General features: G+C 39.4%; 1 protein-coding gene across 1 annotated transcript in view; it reads left to right on the top strand.

Moving 5' to 3' along the window:
- Positions 1 to 25,281, top strand: part of RUNX1T1 (RUNX1 partner transcriptional co-repressor 1) — a 134,456-nt gene that overhangs the window by 97,249 nt on the left and 11,926 nt on the right. Inside the window, 5 exon segments of the mRNA XM_040993306.1 lie at positions 3,601 to 3,851; positions 7,779 to 7,864; positions 8,411 to 8,612; positions 15,719 to 15,787; positions 20,647 to 20,837. Of these exon segments, the coding sequence (XP_040849240.1) occupies positions 3,601 to 3,851; positions 7,779 to 7,864; positions 8,411 to 8,612; positions 15,719 to 15,787; positions 20,647 to 20,837 (799 nt within the window).

Here is a 25,281-nt window from a genome sequence, read left to right as displayed (position 1 = left end):
TTATGCAGGAAAGTGTCTCCTGGTAGGGACATTTCAGAAACAAACTGCTAATGGCATTTCAGAGACCCTTGGGACTTGCCAATAGAATTGAAGTTATCTGAGGATATGTTGGTATGGGGCATTGCAAAATATTTAGTTTTACCTAATGCACTTTGAAAATGGCAGCAAATAAAAACACAAAGATGAAATTTTCCTCGACAATGGATGTGTAGATAGCCGGAAGCCTGTTTGTTTTTGGTAAGCATTTATAAGAAAGCAGACACGTGTGCATATTTCTCTGGACTTAACATGACATACCATGGTTGTTCTTACAAAGGGGCAATAAGGACTTGAGGAAGCACCAGGGAGAGCCCTCGCAGTTTGGTGCCAGGGAGCCCTAAAAGCTGCAATGCTTCACTATTAAAATATACTGCTTCTGGGCGGTGATGAGTCTTATTATTTCAGTAGCTCTCAAAGTGTTGGACCCAGTTTAGGACAGCAAACATTTGGTAGATGACAGGAAAAATGCAAGACCTTTCCCTGCCTCTTAGGATAGGACTGTGGTTGCATTATGGGAAAATGCTGTCCCCCTCCCTACCACCATCTTACAGGTGCACTGAATTAATAGCACTCCACAGAGGGCTCCTGAGAATGAGGAGAAATACCACATTTATGGACTAACATCTATATTTGAAAAGTGTAAAGGTTTTTCAACAAGGAGAGACAAACAATAGATTGTGTTGGTTTGACACAAATGGGTGAAAGATGTTTTGTTATTTAGAAATGCTGCAGGTCTGCTGTAAGATGCTTAGATTACATTTTCCATCTTTGCAGAAAAAAATAAGCTATGAATAGTAAAACAGAGCACTTGGCTGAAGTGGTTGATTCAGGCACGGTGTGGCCAGCTGTGTGCTTCGAACTGCGTTAAAGCATGACAATTAGCTGCCAGTGCAGGTAAACTGAACTGCAGAATTTCCGAACTAGAAAGGACCTCTGAAATCGTCTGGCCCAGTGGTTTTCAAGCGTGAAACACCTGGCAGCAGACTTTTTCTTTTAAATGAAATCCTAGGAGGAACCCAGTCTTTCAAGTACAGAAGCATTGTAAGAAGGTTCCTCTGGTCCCTTAAGCCTTGGTTGGCTGGGGGAAATGTTCTTTCTTGTCTGCAGAATCCTTTAAGCATCACCACTGAAAACCACTAATCTAGCCCAACTTCTCATTTTACAGATGAGCAAACTGAAGTCCTGAGAGGTTAAATGACTTGGCCTGAGGTCACACAGATAGTCATGGAAGAGCCAGGACTAAATCTCAGATCTCTTGATTCCCAGGCCAATGCTCTTTCGATTATAATGCACTGCCAATAGCATAATAGCACAATAGCACTGTGCTAGCCTTATGTTCGTAGCTGCACATAATATTCAGTATTACTCAACCAGTTTATGCTGGCAATACGTATTGAATGTTGGGATGCGTTACTCAGAGATGCATGAGATCTGTAGCTACAGATTAGAGTCCTGTAGAGTATAAAACTCCCAGAAAATAAATCAATATCCAGAATGTTTCCTTTCACTTTGAAAATTATCTGAAAGCAATGCTTTTAGATACTGTCTGAGCTTCACTGGCTGTTTGAGTCTGATACCAATGATCAATATATATGGAGTCAGTACATTGTAGTGTAGACAGTTACTTGATTGAGAATCGCTGAGATTGCTGGCTGCCACTCCCGTGGGGGTCATGCCCTGCTGGCATTTCCCATACCGGTCAGTCTGTTGTGTCCTTCTTCCATGTGCAATGGGCATGTACTCATTTCACATTAAAATCAGTGGATTTCTTCCCAGTTCTCTGTGTACGTATGCCTCAACCGTTACCCTTCTCAAGCTGTATGTAAATTGTCACTGGAGTTCCTTGCTAAAGGATGACAGAGGCTGGTCCCTTGCAGAGTCTTTTGCAGAGCCAGTAGCAATAATGACTGTCAGGCAAGCAATGGGAGAGTCTGAAGGCTTCTGGGCTTTGTTTTATTGACCCAAAGTCATCATAATAAAAGGAAGTATGTGAAAATCTGGTGCTTTGGTGAATTTGGAGGATTCTTATGAATAACAATTCCCAGGAAAAATAGATGTTGTGCCATTGGTCCTAGGTAGGGTACTGGCTTTGTGAGGAAAACCACTGTTTCATAGGAAGGACTTATTTGGCGAGCTGTGGTTTCATTGACGGCTAACTGGCTTGTTTTTCTGTTACTGAGTTTTTTGGGTTGATCTCTAAGCAAAAGAGATAAATATTTAGTGAAATGGTGTTTCTTTGAGAGTCCAGTAACAGTGGTGAGTTGCCAGATTTCATTTACAGAATGCATTCTATCTGAAGACCAGGGTGCAAAGTTCAATGCATCACACGATGAAGTTCAGACAGGGTACGACTGTCCTGTTGAATGGCCTGGTAACCCCAGACAGGACAAACAAGCTCTGGGCATGCATTTCCTTGCCTTTAAAATAAGGGGACAGGCCCCAGCATGGTAGCCTAATGGCTAAAATCCTCACCTTGCACATGCCGCAGGATCCCATATGGACACCAGTTCTAATCCCGGCTGCTCCACTTCCCATCCAGCTCCCTTCTTGTGGCTTGGGAAAGCAGTTGAGGATGGCCCAGAGCCTTGGGACCCTGCACCCATGTGGGAGACCCGGAAGAAACTCCTGGCTCCTGGCTTTGGATTGGCTCAGCTTTGGATGGTGCAGCCACTACACTTGGGGAGTAAATCAGTGAATGGAAGATCTTCCTGTCTGTCTCTCCTCCTCTCTGTAAATCTGTGTTACCAATAAAAATAAGCAGATCTTAAAAAGTAACAACAAGAACAACAAAAAAATGGGAAGTGGGTGTGGGGAGAAAGGAACTGTAGCTTTTCTTACTAGTCCTAGTTACCCCTGTGTAATTGCTAATGGATGATTTTGTAATTGAAGTTATTTTGAGGTTTCCAGACATTGTGTGAAGTATATGCCTCATCTATTCATTGCTTTTGGAACAGAACTTTTAATGGAGATGTTCTGTGTGTCTGACAGTCTAGTACTATAGCAACCAGGCGTAGTCACTCTTTAAGACTTGAAGTGTGGCTTCTGCTGCCGAAGAGTTGAATTTATAAGCATTACCTATGTAATTTAAGTTAACCTAAATTTTCATTCAAATAATCACACATGGCTGTTACACTGGACAGCAACTCTTAGACACTTTGAGAAAGTCAGGTGTAAGGTAGAACAGGTGTTTTTTAAGTAGTAACCAGAAAGTCATAATATTTTCCTGTGGTGAAACTTCCCATCTGGTCATCTGCAGTGTAACTGGTTAAAAATCAATCACTCTCTTGTGAATGAAGAGACTCGGTCTCTTATCAGTGACTTCATCGTATGATCTTCGACTGCAATGATGTTGCGCCAAAGTGATGAGCAGCGTAACGTTTCCCTCTGCAGTCATGAGGGTCCCTGGGCCTCAGCATCGGGTTCAGCGAATTCCCATAGCTTTTCTGGGAAACTGAGTTGAAAACATTTTTGGCTAAAACTGTTTATGTTGCAAACTCAAAGAGTGAACTACAATGCTTTCTGAGCTCTTTATGAAATAAACTTTTTTCTTCCTCCCTTCAGAACCAAAGAAAATGGCTTTGACAGAGAGCCTTTGCACTCAGAGCATCCGAGCAAGCGGCCATGCACTATTAGCCCAGGCCAGCGGTACAGTCCAAATAATGGCTTGTCCTACCAGCCAAATGGCCTGCCTCACCCCACTCCACCTCCACCTCAGCATTACCGTTTGGATGATATGGCCATCGCCCACCACTACAGGGACTCCTATCGACACCCCAGCCACAGGGACCTCAGGGACAGAAACAGACCTATGGGTAAGACGGAAGGGTCTGTTCCCTTCTATTGAGACTGGATGTTGGAAGAATGATGTTATTGTCTGGTGAACTTGGGGCTTGAACTCTAACAGGGGTAAAAAAAATTCTCTTTTTTTCCCCGTTGGTTATCATTGCATTGCTATGCTCTTCAATAATTCAGTGTTTTGTCCTAGTCGTTCTCAACTGTGGTAACAAATGACAAATGAATTTTTGGCTTGAATTATTTTTAACTTGAGCAAGTGCTCATATTAGTCTATTTTGATGCAAGTAAGTGTGTGTGTGTGTGTGCGGGCGTGTGCATGTGTGTGTGTAATTTGGCCTTCTCTTCTTGATATTTCTGCTATTTCAGACAGACCTAAAGTTCACTTTTTTTTTCCTCCCATTTTCATCATGTTTCCTACCTCCAAAAAGAGTCATCTGGGTAGCTTAACTTAACAGATGTTTCTGGAGGACTGATTTGGTTCTGTAAGCTTGAAAATACTAGAGATTGTTAGTCCTGACAATGTGGTGTCAAAGATAGAATACTGAGGGTGGAGGAACGTGGAGAAGATACATTTTCTATTGCGCCACGTTCCTTCCCTCCTTCCGTAAAACTGTTGAAACCAAAGCCTTCTATTGAACCCACCACCTTGCAAAGAACAGTGTCTGTTTAGACCTGTGAGCGGAAAGATGAACCAGGTGTGTTTTGCCCCAGAATCAGGGGTTGAGGTGATGCGACTCAAACGGTACCATCTATTCCTACTTAATTTCTGTTGGGTCTGACTGAGAACAACAGCTTTTTCCATCTCCTTTGTCCCCTACTACCCACCAAGAACACGTCCCTTGGCCTCTTAACTTGTTGCTCGGACTTTCTCTGAGCCAGACACTTTGGTGGGTAGGATGATAGAAAGAGCTGGGCATGCAAAGCTCAGCTGGTAGTATTCTACTGATGCAGTAGTAGTAACAGGATGTTTTGTTGTTTAATTTTTTTTTTTTTTGCTTTTTTTTTGTTGTTTGATTAAGACACAGAGATAGACTGATATGCAGACGTTTACGTTGGATTTCCAACCAGCTTACTAGCAAATAGAACCCATTCCATCCATAGCTCTTCAAATGTTTAGAAAACAGCTGGGGAAGGTCAGATCTGACCTGAACCTTTCCTTCTGAGATGATAAATTAGTAATTTTTCCTGTATTCCTCAGAAGTTTCCACATGTATATGTGGCGTCAGACAAATGGTGAAGAATATAGTTGGTGCTTCTTAATAGCCAGTGTGTTTAGTGTTCTCGCAGGCACCATTGCTAAAGAGCTTTCCAGAAAGGTTTTGCAGTCCTCCTCAATGTGAACTGCTGTTTTTGCCCCAGAATCGTATGTGATAACAGCCCTTTCTACGTAAATTTTCATAATGTGTTTATAAATTATGGTTTAAAAAGTGTTATTGCTCATTTAAAAATAGGGATGAAATCAGTGGGTCACTGTAAAACTAGTTCAAGCGATCCAACTTTGTGGGTGTTAGCAAGTGCTGTTTTAAGAAATATTAGTTTCAGTGCACTATAAGGTAATCAGCAAAGAAGTAATTATGCTTATGTGCAATGATTATGTTCTCATCTAGCAGTGCAAAATGTCCCTTTATGAATTATATCTCCAGCCATTGGTTTTATGTGATTTTCTTCAGCCATGTTTCTTACCTTTTAATTATATTAGCTTATAAAACTAATAGTGCTAATCTCTATAAATATATGCAGCTATTTAACCATCCCTAAAGTCTGGCAGAATTTAGTGCATGCTAATGTAAAATAAAATCTTGACGTATGAGTTGCAAATGATGGTGGTACATCAGGCTGCCATTTTGAGAATATAAAAATTGCTATAAAATTACACTTTTAATTTGGTATTATTTCCTAATGCTTATTGCATAGAAGGGCATATTATTACTAGAATTGTAATGAAATAAAAATTAGCATTAGTTTATAAGTAAGCTTAGATTTTAGCATAGTTAGTTAACTTAGAAACCACTTAGCACCCAACATTATTACCAAGTTTGTAAAAACCGGAAATTGTATTCTTTAAGGATAATGGCTTATTTACCCTGCATACTTGTATATTCTTGATATTATGGATATTGAAAAATGGTGTTATACCGAATACTTAAGTGCCTGAAATTCAGAAATTCCTCAGTACTAATAACAAATATGAAATTTCAATTTACTTTTTCTTTTTAAATATTTGATTGCATAAAGCATGGCTTTCAGAATTCACAAGCAGCAAATGAATGCTTTCTTCCTCACCAAGTGCTTGGGCTCAAACCTGTTTCTAATGAAATTAAATTACTTTTTTTTTTTTAAAGACAAAGGTTAGCTCCGTTCCAGCAGTGCTAGATTCCTGTTAGCCACAGACCTCTGGTGACTTATTTTGCTGTTCTTAAAGCTTATATCATTTAGTCCACCCAAATTTCCAAACTTGAAACCTTTGGAGTTCTTGATCCTTAAAAGCAAGCAGGCAGATGCCTCTATCGTAAAAGTCACGATCGTATTAATATCCTTATCACTTCCCAGTTGTTTTCTGTACCGACTAATTTTAACAGCAATGCCTTTTTCCTAAAACGCAGGCAACCAGTAAGTCAACAAAAAATCACATATTTGCAAACATTTCAACTTGAAGCAATCATAACAAACAGAGCAATAGCTAAATATTACTTCCCCCCTGTGTCTTTTCTTTTATGTAAATTAGTAAAACATATTTGCAATTTTACTTTTTAACCAATAGGTGGCATTGATAATTTTAATTTTAAAAATGCATCTCAGAGTATATTCTAAAGGGACAGGAATGATGCAGTGTTTTATGTTAGGTGTTTTTTTTTCTAGTCTGTGGAAAAAATGTCGTAAGGTTATTCACAGTTGACTATTATGAAGAAAGTTGTAGGCCACAGTTGGCTGGGAAGAACCATGGGACTCATATCTTAATTTCTCTACATTATCTAACAGAAGGAATTTCCATCCACTCTGATTTCACCAAGTGTGGAGTGCAGGATCTTGTGTTTAGTTGCTGTGGTAAGGGGCTTCCAGTGCCCTTCATAGTGGGAGACGTGGCAAACAAAGATAGTGGTATGGATGCATCATCTACAATGACAGCATCAGTGGCTTTCCAGTGTAGGAGATGAGATTTTTCAGCCACAGTGAATTTATTGGAGACGCAGCCATCTCTAACCAGAGCTGCCCGCCCTATAGGAGATACCTTTACTCTTGTTTTGATGAGCATCTTTGCTCATGTTTATTAATATGCATGTTCACCTGGGAAACATTTGGTACTTTGCATAATAGTAAAATTATGATGCTAAGGACAATTGATACTCGTGGAGTTCAGATTAGGATTTGCAGCTCCTTGGCTTGGATGTATTTTTATCAAAGTGTATCTAGTGTGATAATTTTTCTCACAATGTGGATAGTATTCTTTTAATTTTTTCCTGTAGAAAATTGAATGAGTGCAGCTTTTCGTATTTTCCAAGTTCTGCCTTCATGGATCTAATTGGATCCTTTGGGTTTATGTATTGGGAGTACACTCATTTGTAACTGCTGAAATGTGGATAAGTTACTACCTTACATATTTGGAAAAGCATATTGCTGTTCATCTGAAATGATGTATGTTTAATGCAATCAGCCACCTTTTTGATAGCTCTCCCCACTGTATTACAAAGAGTTCAGGATTTATTGTTATTTGGGGAGTATTCTATGAATCCTGGACTTGGTATCACTTGGTTCTCTGATTTGATATTCTCAGAAATTTCTTCTAACATTTTGTTCATCGAGTAATTCTGAATATAAGTATGATTCCAGTCTCCATTCAAAATCAAATGTATTTTGGAGTTTGCTGACATGGTCCTTGCTGTGTATCTGTGCTCACATAGGTTGTGTCCGGAATATGTTAGCACAGTTTAAACTTTTCTTTGTAGGGTTGCATGGCACACGTCAAGAAGAAATGATTGATCACAGACTAACAGACAGAGAATGGGCAGAAGAGTGGAAACATCTTGACCATGTAAGATGTCAGTTCTCATTTGGGTTGAGAAATAGTTTGCAAATATGTAATGTGAGGGTATATGGTTTTAAAAAAAAAAAGCCTGCTGTGGTTGAAAGATAATTTGTGTCTGCTCTCTATGAAAAAAACATGAGTGGAAAATATTTGACAAAGAATATAGAAATGTATTTCTCAATTGATTTGAAAGCTACAGAACTTGAGATCTTGTAAAGTTCTCCAGGCCAGATCTGTTGATTACTGTTTTAGTGCAAAAGGGTCATTTAGTTTACAGAGCCATAGGATTAGTGTTTAGAGAGCTGATTTACTGGCTGCACTGTCAGCCTTGGCTTACAATCACACCTCTGATTCCTTTTCATTTCAGTTCGGTTTGCTCCTCTATTGAGTCTGAAGTTCAAATCCAGCCACTGAATGCTTTAGACTAAAACCTTTGAAATAGAGATCCCATCCTTCATTGCTCATTGTCCTAAAATTGACTGTTTCACTACCCACTAAAGTCTGGAATTTGTGATGATTTCTGTCTTCTTGCCTTCACCCCTCCTCATGTAGCTGTTAAACTGCATAATGGACATGGTAGAAAAAACAAGGCGATCTCTCACCGTACTAAGGCGATGTCAGGAAGCAGACCGCGAGGAATTGAATTACTGGATCCGGCGGTACAGCGACGCAGAGGACTTGAAAAAGGGCGGCAGCAGTAGCAGCAGCCACTCCAGGCAGCAGAGTCCCGTCAACCCGGACCCAGTCGCATTAGGTACCACTTCAACTTCAGTTGAGCATCTTAAACAGAAATTCTGTTATCAGTGCTGACTTGATTTAAACCTGAGTGTTCAAGACTAGTGGATAGCTGGGAAATTATAAGACAATGCATACTCTAGATAGCCTTAAATATATCTGGATGGGCTTTTACGAAAAGGGAAGATGATCGTGGACAGAGATGGTTACCAAATGCAAACTCACTTCTCAGGGGAACAGGCGCAGCAGAGTGTCAAAACTGAGTCAGAATGTCATGGGCATCCATAAATTGATATGATAACCCCTGTCTTTGCTATTTCATAGTGTAGTTGTCTGCATCCTGCCTTGCCCCTGCAGAAACAGCCCCAGCGTGTGGGCAAGGGCCTTCTGCACATCTAACAAGGTCTCTCAAGAACATCCCCACAGCACCCTAGGGCGTATCAGCACGAGGTTGGGATATATGATGGCTCATTGTAATACAACACGTAGTCTCCAAGGCAGTCTTGTTTTGCAGCTGAAGATTATATTGAAAAGAAAAACTGGAAAACTATTCTTTACAACCCCTCTAGGAAGAGAAACCAAAAGCTGTATAGTTTGCTTTTTGCTACATGAAGGTTAATGATAAATACATAGCCCTACAATCTGATTTTACCTACATTGCCTAATCATGGTTTTGTTAATGTAACAAGATTATTAGCCCAGCTGTCTTCAATCTTGAGTGTTCTTGTGTAGCTATAGTTAGTATTTGAATCTGGGAATTTTGGGGGTTATGAATAAAGTCATCTCAGATATATCAAAAAGAAATGTTCAATTTGACAGAATTTTTGAGTGCCCTGCCATTTGTTGTCTACAAAATGTACACAGTGTACACTGTGGCATTGTGCACATTGCTGACCACTAGGTGTGCATGCGGCTTTAGTAATGTTAATGGAGATGGATCTCTCTGGATGCCTGTTCTCTCCTTTTCCGTATATATTTAGTGCCTGTCAGCAAGCTAAGCTGTAAAACAGCACTGATTAAACAGGTCCAGATTAAGCTGCTGACTTTGGCTTATTTGGCGCAATAGCTGATCATCAAAAATTGAAAACTTGAAGTATGCTGTCTGGCTATTGATCACAATATCATTTTTATTAAAAATTATTCCTGGCCAATGTAATTTTCTTTGCACTTGCAATTGTAGATGTCTGCTAATGTTTGAATGCCGAATGCCTATTATCATAATAATTATATAATGGAAGATTCTAAGCCACTTAATCTTCCCAACAGGCATTATTCTAAACTGTATTTCAAAAGCAAAAGTGTGTTTGTCAGGTTGCATGAGAGCAAGCAGTAAAACAATTAAGTTTTATTTGAACCACAATATTGGTCTAAAAGCTATTTAGAGTAGAGAAGAATAAACTTTTTTTTTTTATTGTTGTGAACAGAAAAAAACATGCTAGATTTGCTTAGGACAAACAAAAAGGATATGTGTAATCATCTAATAGGGGCAAAAATTGAGAGCCTTAAATTAAATAGAACTTTGTGAGTAAAAACGGTCCAGTGTGACTTGCTTAAGAAAATACGTTCACTTTGTGTCAGGACTTACTGAGTGTATACCACGTGTTGGTGTCTTGGTGGACAATGTGGCAAAGGAAGGATGCCTCATTCATTCCCCTGCGTGGTTCTAGGAAAAGATGGGCATGGGAGTATTCTGTCTTTCCTGCACAGAATAGATACTTTTCTAAAGTGAAGGCATGGCACATATACTCTGCTGGTGCTCAGAAACATCACGTTCCCCAGGAATATAGCTCCAGTTTTCCTGATGTATGATCCAAAGGATGAAATGGGTGCTAAGATGTCTTCTTTAGAGTGCTCAAGTTATACTACTTTTATTGATGTTTAAGAAAAAATTTTTTTGTTTGTTTTTGGCAAAACAGATGGTTTGGATTTAACTTTTTGTAGGTTACCTTGTTTCAAGGCTATCAGTATTTATTGCTTTGTTTTGGTTCAGAATAGCCTTATTCTTTATGGACACTGAACTCTAGATTTCCTATTAAGAAACTGTCACAGGTTTAGGAAAAAACCCATAAAGAACTACAAAATGTGCAAATTTTAGCATCCAATGGGTTTGCACCGCATAACCTTGCTAGTGGATTCTTAAAAGTCTTTGTGTTTCAATTTCTAGATCTATGCTATATATACATATATATTATATTATAATACATGTTATATATACATATTTAATATACATACACACAAATATACATGTATACATACATATATATGTATATTTGTGTGTATATTATATATATATATATAATATATATAATACATATATAGCATATATATATATTCCTGAAGCCAGGAACCAAGAGCTTTTTCTGGGTCTGGGTCTTCTTTTTTGGTACAGGGTCTCCAGGCTTTGGGCTTTCTTCTGCTTTCTCAGGTCACAAGCAGGGAGCTGGAAGTGAAGTGGAGCAGCTAGAACATGAACTGGCACTCACTCATATGAGGTCCTGGCAGATGCAAGGCTAGGAATTTAGTCACTAAGCTGCTGTACTAGGTCTGAAAACTATGTTTAATCGTCAGTCACACTCATTTACATTCAGTGCTTTCTGAGTCTTCTCGGTTTTCAGATTGAGTGGGCAGTAAAGAGATTAGTGTTTATTGGTTCATAAATCTCTTTGCTGCTGGAAAATATTGAATGAGGTGTGCCTGTGCACAGATAAAGCTATAGATAGTTCTGTATCTATAAATACATCTAGATGTCTGTATCCTGAGGCTACGTCATGTGAATTCTTATTATTTCTTTTGCCCTATTCTCTGAATTCTTAAGGCACTAGTATCAAATGAGAGCTTCAGAATATATTATAGATACTATCATTGGTTCAAAACATTGCCATGGTGACATTGCTCTCATAGAAACAGTGAAACCATTATACAACATCTTTGTATTTGGGGGGCTGCAGAGAGAGAAATGTAACACCCAGGACCAAGGTGTTGTACTTGACAAATTTCATCCCATTTTCCCTTTTGAAATATATCTGCGGTACTGAGCCAACGTGAAGGATCAGTGAAACAACATCACTAATGTAATTTGTTAAAAGATTTATCTGTTTTTTATTGGAAAGGCTAAAGATTTATGGAGAGAAGAAAAGGCAGAGAGAACGATCTTCTATCCACTGGTTCACTCCCCAGTTGGCTGCAGTGGGCAGAGCTGAGCCAATCTGAAGCCAGACGCCTGGAGCTTCTTTCAGTCATATGTCCTATGGGTTCTTCTGTTTGATCTCTTCCACTGCATTTTACAATTACATTTTCATGCCAACATATATTTTGGAATTATTTTGAGTTATTGGTTAAATATCAGCTTCTTTAGACTCTGTGCCTTAGGATCTTAAGTTATTTTACATAGATTTATCCAGATTAATGTTCTAAAGTAATAAAGTCCAAAGAAAGGAATTGGCCTGTGTTCTAATATTGATCTGCTTCACAGTTTCTTCTTTTGGTTTTTAAAGTCAATCGTGCAGAAGAGTGCTTCTGCTCAATTATAAGGAGAGATATTAAATGTATAGCTCGTTTGGTTGCTGTGGCCATCGCACTGGCATTTGTCTGGACGTTGAATAGATTCCTGAGGAATACGTCTACCACTCATCAGTAGTATTTCTTTTGACGCACAGGATGTTTGGCATCCTGTCACTTAGGAACTTGGATCTGAAGAAGATATTATAAGATATGTCTCTGTAATTAGTTGACTTTAAATTCTGACAGTCTAGGAAAATATTTTAGAAAATAGAGTTGGGTTATTAAACTGTTTCTGCTAATTGCCTTTGGTATTGCCAACAGGTTTCCGTAGCAGATGGAGCTTCAGTCTAGATGATGAGGACATAGTGGCATTGAGGAACTTAGCGAGATGTTTCCTAGATGACATTACAAAACCCTGTAGTGTGGCATAAATAATCCTTAAGTTACTGAACAGAGCATGGAAACTGGGAGATTTACGGAGCCCTGTGTGCTAAATAAATAAATCTGTATCTTTAGATCTGTATAAGTATTCAACTAGTGAACTTGAGGCCTTTAATATGAAGGAACACAGCAGTAAAGATCGCGATGAAATTAGTTTTTATCCCTGTGACATGTTCTCTGTGAGTTAAATTGCTCAGTACATATACAAACTGTTTCAATAGTTGTGTGCTACTTAGAATGAAGTACTGTTAAGAGATAGAAAAGTTTGAAATAGTTATTTCTTTCGCTTTAGTTATGTATAAGAAAAAAAAAACACATGGAATATGCATCTCCATTCTTTTCTGACAATAGATATAACAATCAGGATAAGAATAATCAGAGTAATTATAATAATGTCCAGAGAGTTTAAGATGTGCCATGCTACACATGCAATAGATGGGAGCTGCTTCAGTCCTGGGCGATCCCCAGTTGGAGTGCTGTCCTCCCTTATGGATTGCTTAACAGACAGAGAAGCTGGCCTGCCTGACATCATGTGCACTTGGCAAAGCCACGATCCAGCTCCGCTCGGCTCTAGAACTGCATCTATCTGCCTGTGTAATGTGGGGCTGATTAGTGTCATTATTGCCTATGCTTTGGTGGTTTACGCCAGCTTTCTTGGTTCCTCATAATAATGATTGGCCGTTTATGAAAAAAAAATTTGCTTGTTTTGTAAAACTGTTGATCTCTTAAACTAATATTTGAAAAATAAATTCTGCATTGAAGAAAGCATGGTTTTCCATCTTAGAGAGTTTACAGATTTGTTCCTGTGCAATAAATTATGTTTAAATCCAAGTCTTCTTAAATCTCAGTCTTTGAAAGTGCTCAGAAGCAGATCTGTTTCACTGTAGCACATGCTAAAGGTGAACTTGAGTGCATTTTCTTTATTCTGCCAATAGAGCAGCATGGAAAGTGATCATGAAGAATCTAATTAGCAGTATCACAATTAGCCTGACACAATCGCCTAGTGGCTAAAGTCCTTGCTGTGGATCCACCAGGATCCTAGATGAGCACCAGTTCAAGTACTGACTACTTCACTTCCCATCCAACTTCCTGCTTGTGGCCTGGGAAAGCAGTAGAGGGTGACCCAGTAGAGGGATCCTGCTACGCAGGGGTGAGACCTGGAGGAAGTTCCGGCTCTTGGGTTAGCTCTGGCCAGGTGTTGTAGCCACTTGCGGAGTGAACCAGTGGATGGAAGGTCTTTATTGGTTCTCAGCCTTTTGGTTAAAATCAAGAGAAGATCTTTCTGCATCTCCTTCTCTCTGTATATCTGCTTTTCAATAAAAGTAAATAAACCTATAAAAAAATAGATGTTATGTGCACCACGCCATTTTATCTCACCTTCTTTAAGAATTAAAAAATGACTTTGTGGAAGCCTTTTGCTTTTTAAATTTATTTGATAGGAATGATCATGCAGAAGAGAATGCACAGATGTCTCCAGTCCCTTAGAGTATTACGTAAGGAAAAGAGTGTGACATAAACTGTTCAAGCAACCTTTTATGTTTTCAGCACTTTTAGATTAAAGACATATTGCTAAGATAGTACCGAGAATTTTTCTATATCCTTCACCAAAATTTTGCATAAGCGTTTGCTAACTGCACATAGGTGGTGATAGCTAGTGTTCTGATCAGTTGATAATCCTATATGCTGCCGAGATTCAAAGCATTCAAGTAATGATTTCATTAAAACTAAATTTATTCTAGCTTCTTCAACCTTGGCATTCTGTAGTCTTACAAAATAGACCGGGCCGAGTTTCTTCAATCTTCAATGTATCATTAGATAAAGAATTATTAAAACCAGTGTATTGTTCGATAGTTCTTTATGTAGAGAAAATTTCAATTTCACTCTATCATGGATTAAATAATTATTATGTTTCATAATGGATAAAATAGCTTTTTTTAAAAAGCTTATAAATACTAAGACTTTTGTCCAATATGGGAGAATTGCAGTACATATTTTATTGTGTTTTTCAAAGACTTTTTTTGGAAGTGTGGAACAACAGAGAGGGTGAGAAGTAGGGCTGGGAGAGGGAGGGATTATACGTCTCCTGGTTCACTTGCTGAATATCTGCACTAGCTCAGTCTGGGCCAGGATGAGAGCAGGCGCTAGGGCCTCCACTCAGGTCTCCCACGTGGCTGGCAGGCCAGGTCTCAGTCTGTCTGCTGCTGCCTCGCCAGGCACTTTAGCAGGCCGCCGCATTGAGGCAGAAAAAGTGGGATTTGAATTGGTATGGCTTTGTGAAATGCACCTTCACAGGTGGAAGTTTAAATAGTGTAGCACATCTAAAAACGTAAAATGTTTCTTATAATTTCCAGGAACCTGTCATTTTGAAAATTAGTGTTTCTACTTTATTTTCAATTGTTTTCTCAAACTGTTAAAATCTGAGAAGCGGAGTGTTTTTAATTCAAAGTTAATGTTAACTTCCTTCTGGAAAATATGTACTAATTATATTTTATCAATTGAATGACAGTGCGTCCACGCTAAGTCTGTCATTCTTCCACCTGTATCAAGCTCATAATTTAATTTATGGGAAATTTTAATGTCCTTTTTTACTAGAAAAAAAAGGAAGATAGATTTACTTTAATCTACAAGGAATGTCCTTGGCACGTGACAACCCAGGCAGCTCGTGAGACCGAGGTGCTCATACACTTTTCTTCATAGAGCAGAAGCAGGTGCAGGAGGCAGCGGTGTGCCACCAGCAACCGGATGGGAGAGCTGGTTAGCCATTGTGGAGGCCTCGCTGTTTATTGCAAGTTGGTAAATTAGAACTCTGCGGAAAACAATATCTAATAAACATTTGAAAGGAAGACTACCTTAGAATACAATTTATTTTCCTTAGCAAAATGCAATACCCCTAGACATGGGGAGAGAGTCCTGGGAGCTGGGTTCCCAAACCTTGCATTGTCTAATGAGATATATACGGTCCCTTTGGCTCTCAGCTTACAAGGCCTTTAGACCACCGGCATTCTGTTTTCCTTGGGCTCTGATGGCTTGACCTGCTATTTTGGTGTGTTTTTAAGGAGTGAATGCTCAGTCTTTCTGTAGAGAAGCCTAGAGAAGCGGGTGCTGCTGCCTTGCTCCCTGTGCGATGGCAAACGTGTGCTCACGCTACTGTTCCTGTCTCCGCCCCTTCCCCCTCCCTCCTAGATGCACATCGGGAATTCCTTCACAGGCCTGCATCTGGATACGTGCCAGAGGAGATCTGGAAGAAAGCTGGTAAGAATTGTTTCAAAACACGAGTGCAGTGTCTGGCAGCTGTGTGCAGTTGTTAATGCAGTGATGTGAAGAATGACAAGAAAGGACTTCGCTGCTAACAACAACAGCCAAAACAAAGCAAAGACCCACAAAATAGAACCAGGAGAAAAAAAAAAGATCTGATTAATATTCTTAAACCAGGCCTGATGAGACATGAAATGATTTTGATTTTACTAGCATCTGCTGGCAACATGCTTATCAAGAGACTGGCAGTGTTTCTGTTTTCAATCTCCATTTTTCAGTGAGTCAACTCCTGCTTTTCAGGATTTTGTTCTAAAATGTGGCATAGGAGGTCTTAGTATGTGTGTAAGTTTTCTTTCATTGAAAAAGAAAAACATTTTTGAAAATATGTTACATAGTTCAGTACTTTGTTCTGCATCCTTAAAAAAAAAACTGTCACATGCAATCTAAGTTTGCTTGGTAAGCCATTCAAAGAATTTTTAAAAATTAGCATTAGCTTTGAAAATTACTCTTCTGGCCTAATTAATAATCAATGCTTGGGGCTATATTACTTTTTAAACTGAATGAGAAATTTGCTAAACTTCTAGTTTTATTTTCCATACATACTACCTTCCATGAAGAGATACTGTTCTTCCTTTTGGAAATTTAAAGTTCCTAGTGACCCATTGGCTTGTTACTGAGAATAAAGAGTTCCAATCTAGCAGGACACAGGTGAAAACACCAGTCAGGCATAAACCCGTATACAAATCAACTAAAGAAAGTATTAGTATGTTTCAAAAATTAAAAATGACATGAAGGATGCACAGCGACTTCAAGCTGCTGTAAATTCAACTGGTAAAAGATTGTGTACATTTGAGCTGTGAAATCAGGAAATTCTGTTTCTGCACATAATCAAGTGGCTATAGGGCTGGCAACAGCAGAGAGTCCAAGGAAGGCTTTTTATTGCTTTATTTTTTCCGCAAAAGATTTATTTGTCTGACTTTTGGTTTGATTCAGCTGTGCTTGTAGGTGTGTGCAACAGGCTGGATCCCTGAGCATTTGTACCCTGCCCAAGTATTTTTTCTTGATTTTTCTTAGAGAGAGCGGTTTTCAAAATCTAAGTGTAATTTAGATTTAATAGTTCAGGTTCATAACCAGAAAGCTTTCTTACGGGACCGTAAGTCAGGTATAAGTCAGGTAGATCCATTTAACTTAAAAATTTAAATACATGTGTTTCTGAACTATAGTGCATTAGCAGATTTATGAAAGCTGTTATGCAATAATTCCAAACTCTCAGAAAAGCTGAGTGTCACCTGGCTGTAAAGGAGTCGGTTTATCTTCCTTCTGATCATTTTGTCCCCAGTTTTGAGCTGCCAGTGCACCCTATTCTGGTTGGAATCACACAGACTTGTCACGCTGGATGGAAGAGGTCGGAATTACGTGTTGAGGAGAGGGAGTCTTTCTCTACATTTTTCTTACTTATGTGTATTTAAGTTAAATTCTTGAGAGTTCCTAAAGAAAAACTGACAGGGAGATCTCGTGTAACTTAAGTTCCTTCTGTGCTATTATCTGGTCAAGTCTTTGTTTGGCTGCTATTCAGTGAGAGCAGATTGTTTTGTTTGTTTGTTTTGAATATACCACCTTTGTTGGAGAGCCAACCTGAATAGCTATGCACAAAGGAAGTCCTACTGTAAGTGGTAAGCAATTGGAAGAAGATTCAGAACTGTACTGTGCATTTGCTACTTTAGCAGTTGTTTTCTTTCTCCTCGACATGGTACAGTCTATTGATTCCATCATTATTTTTTTAACTATCTTTTGTGGGTTTTGAATCTAATTCTGAATTTACTTCAGGTGCGGGAGTGCAGAGAGCAGAAAAAACTAATGGTTGTTTTCGTTGTCCAGATACACTGTAAGGAGGGTTGTTGGATCTTACCTGACGATGTTTGGGTTTTGTCTTAGACATGTCCAGCTAGGTCGTATCTGTTAGGTCGGTAGTAATGCTTTAGATTAAGTTGGGAATAGTTTTCTATTGATGAATGATAACTTTTCAGGGATATGCTAAATTCCTAAAGTAGCAATGATAGTTTCACCTGGAAATCTTTACAAAATGATTATAATACTTATTTTCCTAGCCGTCTTAATAGGCGTGTAGGTGTTTGTATTATTATGGCACCCAGCGTAAGGAAAACAGCAAGAGCAAAATGTGACATTTGTACTCACCTGGTTTCAGTGTGAAAGTGTGTTTTCAAACATTCTGAAACTGGCCATGGACACCTTTTTTTTACAAGAAATAATCCTGTGAAGAACATTTTTGTAATGCAACTCTTACATATTTTTGTGACAAAAGATACATACATAAAGCTGAAATCCTGTGACAAATACCAAAGAGGTAGAACTCAACAAAATGTTGTGGTAGTAGAGTCAGGTACATCCTTTTTCCACAGAAACTTGTAGTTGCTAAAAGCATATGTGGAATCTAAAAAAACACATCATATTGTTCTTGTGACATTCTATTTTGAAATATTGTCAAACTCTCGGGAAGGTAGCAAAAATACTACAAGAATTGCATTACAATATTTTGTTTCCCTATTACCATAGTTACTTAATATCTTCATTTTTCTTTTTTCTCTGTTTTTTCTTCCTTTTCTTTATTGATATCTAATTATTTCGGAGCATGTTGTACACATGATATATCTTTGCCATACATATTTTAGCGTATGCATGATTTGAGAAGGATGCTGTCAAATCACCACCATGCAGCTCCTGAACCCAGAGCATTACCGCTGATACAACAGGATTATCTCATCTGCAGACCCTAAGGGCATTTTTTTACACTGTTCCAATAATATGTGATAGTAAAATGATCATATACATTGTAAAGATCAGAAACCCAACAGATAGTGAAGGTGACGTCAGTCCTGTCCTGCAAGTGGCATTTTCAGAAACCACAGCGGAGGGATCAGAGGCACTCACACTTTACAGCAGGTCTTTGTAAAACTAGAAAAGTGTAAGGTGAAGATAGTTTTACAAATCATTCCTGGATGCTTTCTTCACTGTATTTCTTTTCAAATGATCAGAGAATGTTTGCAGTTGGTAATAAATATTCAAGCACCTTGCAAATGTCCTACCAATTCTCTGTGCTGATCTGTATATGCTTGTGGGATTAGAATAGGAATGCATAATTTAAATATAAATTGCCTGATTTGCATATAGAATCAGTCAAGCTACAGCTTTGATCATAAGCAAAAATTATTGTCCTGTATTACCCCTTAGATAGAATTTTAATTCACCTTGAATATTCAAACTGAATTAGACTCTGGCTGAATAGTGAGTAGGGCAGCCCTCCCTGCTGCCTCGTGGTTTAACACAGGGCAGGAAAAGCGTCCTTTCATCTCCTGGTGAAGGTGTCTGATTTTAAGATGATTTTAAAATGCCTACCTCAGACCAACTCAGTGAGTCCCACCCCAGTCCAGCCAATACTTCCAGTCTATATACTTCCCTGATGTTTTAGTTTAGAAAAGCTAGCAGGCATTCATTGCAGACATATGTTCTTCAGAAATGATGTCCCCAAGATGATGGCGCTGCTAAAACTATGGCAGTACATGCCTGGTGGCGTGCTCTTGCTGATCCCCAAGACATACACCATGGATGTGCGACATAAACCATCGACATGTAAGAAATCATCAGAGTCCTCACATCTTCTACGTCCTCAATCTACAGTAAAACATTTTTATTAGGAATCTATGTTTTTAATTAAACAGAACATTTAATTAAGGTGCTTTTTAAGTGGGTGAACAATTAAGTGCAAACACTTGAATGAAACATGTCATAATTACTTTTAATAGAGTGTTAATTGGTACTAGGTTTGCCAAGTTAATAATTACTGCTTATTAAATTTTCAATTAATCTTTGTCATTTTGCTTTGAATAAAGATGAAAATTAGATAAACTAATTCAGGGGAGGATGGTTTCCCTTGTTAATTAGAACGGTTCATTTTTAAAAATGGAAATGACTTGTTTGCCTTGCCAGTCTTACCTTGTGCATTAGTTGGGTCTTTGACCCCTAAATGCAGCCCAAAACCAAGAGCTCCCTTGACCCCGTGCAGCTCTGCAGTCAGGGTGGCTTGTGTTGGCCCGTGGTGTGGATCAGCTATGCCGGCCCTGTGCAACAGGTGGTTGCACAAAGCCATCGTGCATATTGGATGCCATAAATGGTCTGCAGCTGAGAATCTAGAAATGAGAAGATGATTTTGAAAAATCTCTACCATTTCCTCTTCAAAGATTTGGAAGCATATTACTTGGGAAATGATTTTAGAAGTCGAACAGGACCATCTGCTTCATCAGGGTTTTGTTTAAGAGCTACGTGTTAATTGCGATCTGAATTACCTTCTCACTTTTGTGTGTGTGTTTTTTTTTTTTTAACCAGCTGAATAGTGGTTTACACTTAAGATTGTGGAAATGTTTGATGTGTTCTGTTCCTTCCTGCTGAACAGTTTACCCCTTTGACACCTTGTATTCATTTTAGACTGTGAAAAACTACCTTCTTGGTATGTGTGAGTTTTCCCCAGTTTTCTCAGGGGTGTTCCTGCCTTTTGCTTGTTTAGTATGGTTTTAGAGTCATGGCTGAAGGTAGAAAAGTGCAAGCACTAACAGAGGAGTTTCCAAAGTACCTTCAGAAGTGTAAGCTGTGTGACAATCCTCACCCTTACTTGCCCTACGTGGATTTCAAAAGTCTGCTGCTTGCTTTAGACAGCCAGACGGCCTAGTCATTTGTGTGAGGGTTGCTGGTTGTACAGAATTCTGCGAAAGCCACTCGAGATGCCAGCTCTGTAGCTAACTGAGAGACGTTCTCTTGCCCTGTCTGCTATGGTTGGCACACAGAGGAGGCTGTCAATGAGGTGAAGCGCCAGGCGATGACCGAACTACAGAAAGCTGTGTCCGAGGCAGAGCGGAAAGCCCACGACATGATCACGACCGAGCGAGCGAAGATGGAGCGCACAGTGGCCGAGGCCAAGCGGCAGGCGGCCGAGGACGCGCTGGCGGTCATCAATCAGCAAGAGGACTCGAGCGAGGTAAGGCGTCTGTGCGTGCCTGGAGGTGAAGACGGTGACTTTGAATGCTGCCACTGTTCATTTTGGGTTCCAGGAGAGCAGAAATCGAAGTGGAAATTGGGTTTTAGACAAATAAATCTATTGGGGGAAAAAATTAGGGACACTGGTACACTTGTGGAATTTACCACAAACTTATTTTTTTTTTAAGATTTGATTTTATTGGAAAGGCAGATACACAGAGAGGAGAGACAGTGAGAAAGATCTTCCGTCCAATGATTCACTCCCCAAGTGAGTGCAACAGCCGATGCTATGCCAATCTGAAGCCAGGATCCAGGAGCTTCTTCCGGGTCTCCCACACTGGTGCAGAGTCCTAAGGCTTTGGGCCATCCTCGACTGCTTTCCCAGGCCACAAGCAGGGAGCTGGATGGGAAGTGGAGCTACCGGGATTAGAACTGGTGCCCATATGGGATCCCGGTGCATTCAAGGCAAGAACTTCAGCCACTAGGCCACGCCACTGGGCTCAAACTTTTTTTTTTTAATGAAAGAACTAAAGGAAAATTTCTTTGACTTGAGAAATGTTTAATTTTTATTTAATATCGCATTGGGAGAAAATCTGTGTAACTTCCCAGCATTATTTTGAGATGTAAAACTTTGTGGTGTGTGAGAGTGTTGGCCTCTGCGTGGCTTTGTCCTAATACAACAGATTTAATAGGGACATGTTGCATTAGCTTCAGTCTCTGAAAAAAATAAAATTCCATGTCTAGGATCAATATTATTTACTTCTCTGTTGATCCTAAAACGCAATGCTCAAGGAGCGTTTGCTACATCAACTATGTATGCGTCACACCCCAAGAATGGTCACGTCATAGCAGAAAAGTGATGTCAGACGTGATATGTCTCATATTATTCGGGTGTAATTTGCCTCACACATACGCACACGTACGCACATGGGTAGCCTGAGTGAGTCGATGACCTGGGAAGAATGTAAAACACTCTATCTAATAGAATACTCTCTAAAATGTGAAAGTACCTGGGAAAAATTGAAGAAAAATACTAACAGAAAATCAGGTAATGCATAAAATTTCAAGTTCATGTGTAGTTTTTTCTTGACATGCATTTCCATCCGAATTTTCAAACATCTCTTACATGTCTGTATTTCAAGACCTTCTGCATCAAGGTGAGCCTTTCTTTTAATTCCTTTCTGTGTAAAGTTGTTGAACTTCCTATAGGATCAGAACAGCTTAGTGATGCTGCACAGAAATTAAGACAGCATCATCATCTTCAACTCAAAAAGAACTTGAGATAAAAGGCTACAATTAGCTAGTCTCACCAAGCTGAACGGGCCAAGGCATCAGCTGATGAATCAATAGCCTACTATAATACGTATCTGTAATTTGTGAGGGAGAGTAAGTATTTAATTTATCCCAGGCTGTTCTGTAGATGAAAGACTCTGCGGGAATCATGGGATGCCCAGAGTTCCCATTTAATGTGTAACAGATGAAGAAGAAGGGGACAAAAGGAATTGATTTTCAACATTTGAAAGTTTCCCAGGAAAAGACGGACAAAGGGAAGTTTATCTACCCTTTAAGTGCTGGCTTTGCCATTGTCAAATTACACTAGACATGAATTGAATTATGTTGACTTCACGCAGCTAATATATATATATAGGAACTTTTATGTTTTTCAAGTTTTTTAAAAATTGTATAAGCCTCTTTTGAAGAGAACTTGTGTAAGTTAGTAGTATGGCGGAGCGTAGTTGTTCTTACACCATGAGCAGTTGCCCAGGAGTATTTGGAGGCAGCTGTGCTAGAGTATTTTGGGTCACTGAATTCTAAAGACAAATATCTAAAAAGCAATTGTGAGTCTTTTTGGAGGAAGTCACATACGGTGTGCCTCTTGTATCTGTATGTGCATCAGTGACTTGAGTCTAAAATGTCTTAATGACCTGATTCGTTATCTGCTGCCTCTAGCTGTAGATGAGCAGGAATTTAAAATGGGAGAGGAGCTTGGACTTGAACTCAGGGCCTCCGAGAACAGTTGTGGGCATCCCTGTCAAGAATTTTTAAGCAGGCTACCCCATGGGAAAGGGTTTGGAATGCAGAGAGACAACTATTTTTTTTTAATCATTATTAGTTTTTATTTTGAATTTTAAAATTTATGGTACAATTCCATAGCATCTGTACATTTTATAAAAGCCACTGAGCCTTGGAAAGTTTGGCCTTACACTAAAGATGAGGGAAAGTGTCTCATACAGTAGCTGGAAGTCTTGACACATCACCATTCCATCATGTACGCCATGGGTGAGGAAACTCGCTCTGCTACAGTACACTGCTAGGAGTCACAGAATCGAAACAGGAACTCATAGCGTGCTGGCAACTCATACTGTTTTCTTGGTCAATGAAATTGGGATCTTTTCATGAGGCTCATTTGCATCATTTTTAGATGCAAATAATGGTTTATTCCCTTTAAGCGGAAAGGTGAGTTGTAAGAATTAAGGCACGAGTTATCCATGAATAGGTGAAACCTCTTTACTCCAGAATTAACACCGAATATTGTCCCAAGGAGAGTGAAAGATGGAACAAAGATGGCCGTTGAGAAACGCTCACACTTGTGCACTAGTACAGAAGTCTGTGCACATCATTGTAAAAGCATTTTAACTATGAACTTAAATCTATTTAACCAACTCTGTGTGAATGTTCTTAGCTGCTGGGGGATAGCTGTGTTCAGAAACAATCCAGATGCCTATCCAGGGGTTCATTTGAGCCACACTTTGGGCTAATTGTTGCCTTGAATTTCCTTCCTGATGAATTGGACTCAGTTCTGAAACCAGTCTATTATTTTTCTGCACCTCCAAAGGTAGTATATACTTTTTAAAGGGATACGTTATCTGTCAATATGTTCCTTTTAATAGAAACTGCCTGGTAAAGGCTACCTAAGCAGTGATGCGTGCAACTCCCTTCAAGTCTAGAAAGTTCCCTGGACTGCTCCTGGCCCACCCCAAGCAGCTTGGCTTCCTTGGGGCTACGGAAGAGCTCCTTAATCCAGCCCGACCATCTTTGTTCTTGGGGTGGGGAATTGGTTAGCTCAGGATCATGTGACACAGCTGATCTGCCAAGATCAAACTCCTGACCTTCTTTTAAAAAATGTATTTGTTCAGGAGTTTTCTCGAACATTAACTGTATGACCTCAAGGGCTGTGTGTAACATTGTGCTTTAGACATCTATGAATTCTTTAAAAAAAAAAAAGACATCTATGAATTCTTGTTTTATTTTCATTTTATTTGAAAGGCAAAAGGAGGAAGATCACTCTGTGCTCTGCTGGCTCATTTGCCAGACACCCATAGGAGGTGGGCCTGAGCCAAGCCAAGCACTCCAGCCAGGTACCCCCCATGGCTGGCAAGGACCCAGGCACTGCCACCCACGGTAGATGTTAACATGCAGTTCGTGCCCATGTCTCCTGAACTGGAAGTAGAGGAGCCAGGACTGAAAACTGGGCACTCTGATATGGGCTATAGGTATCTCAAGTGGCATTTTAACCACTGCACTAGACACCTGACTTATTTTATGTGTTATTACTCACTATGCAGAAAAAAAAAAAATAAAAAGTCTGGGCATCACAGTCAACTGTTTGAAAAAAAGTATTCATTCCATTAAATGTAACAGCTATTGTTTTTAAAAATGATATTCAGAAATGAATGGGCATTCTTTAAAAGGATCATATTTGTATCAGTCCCAGGAAAGTTTGCTACTTAATTGGTCTAGCTCTATGTTTCATCTGTTTATTAGTTTATTCTTTGAACAACAAAGCGTTGATGTCCTGTTCGCTATTAGCAATGGCACCAGCCTAGAGGGTTCTACAATCCTTGCTTCATGTCGTTTGCTTTCACTAAAGGGGTCAGATAACTAAATCACGGGTTCAGCATACTCCTCTGAAAATCTAAAATTCCCCAAAGGACCGTTGCCTGAGCACAGATCTAGAAACAAATAGAAAATTCCACAGCATGGATTTTCTTCCCAACACATTTATTAAAAATTCTATAAGATTACACTCGGGCTATGTGTATGGTGTTTATACAAAACATATGAATTTTGTGTTTAGGCTTGGGTCTCATCCCCAGTTATGTATTAGGTATCTATTAGCAATTGTTTCAAAATAATCAAAAAAATAAATAAATTGGAAACACTATGTTCCCAGACTACAATTATGCACTGTTTAGCATAAAAAAGCTGACACTTCTGGCAAAAAAGTTCTCTTTTTTCTGATGTTTAAGGATAACCAGAAACTAGTCAGCAGCCTTCGTCCACTCCTGCCCGTTTCCCAAGCGTCTGCTTCCTCGGCCCCTGGGCTGTCAGAGCTGATGTTATGTATGCGCAGAAAAGTTTTGCCAGGCTGTGGCATCAGAATGGCCCTGTGGTGGATGAATGCTTGCCAAAGATCAACCCGATTGCAGTGTGTTGCCAGATGA

Source organism: Ochotona curzoniae, unplaced genomic scaffold, assembly GCF_017591425.1.
Source record: "Ochotona curzoniae isolate NIBS_2020 unplaced genomic scaffold, NIBS_Ocur_1.0 contig_1071, whole genome shotgun sequence".
NCBI classification, from domain to species: Eukaryota; Metazoa; Chordata; class Mammalia; order Lagomorpha; family Ochotonidae; genus Ochotona; species Ochotona curzoniae.
This window is presented reverse-complemented; position numbering and strand designations above follow the sequence as displayed.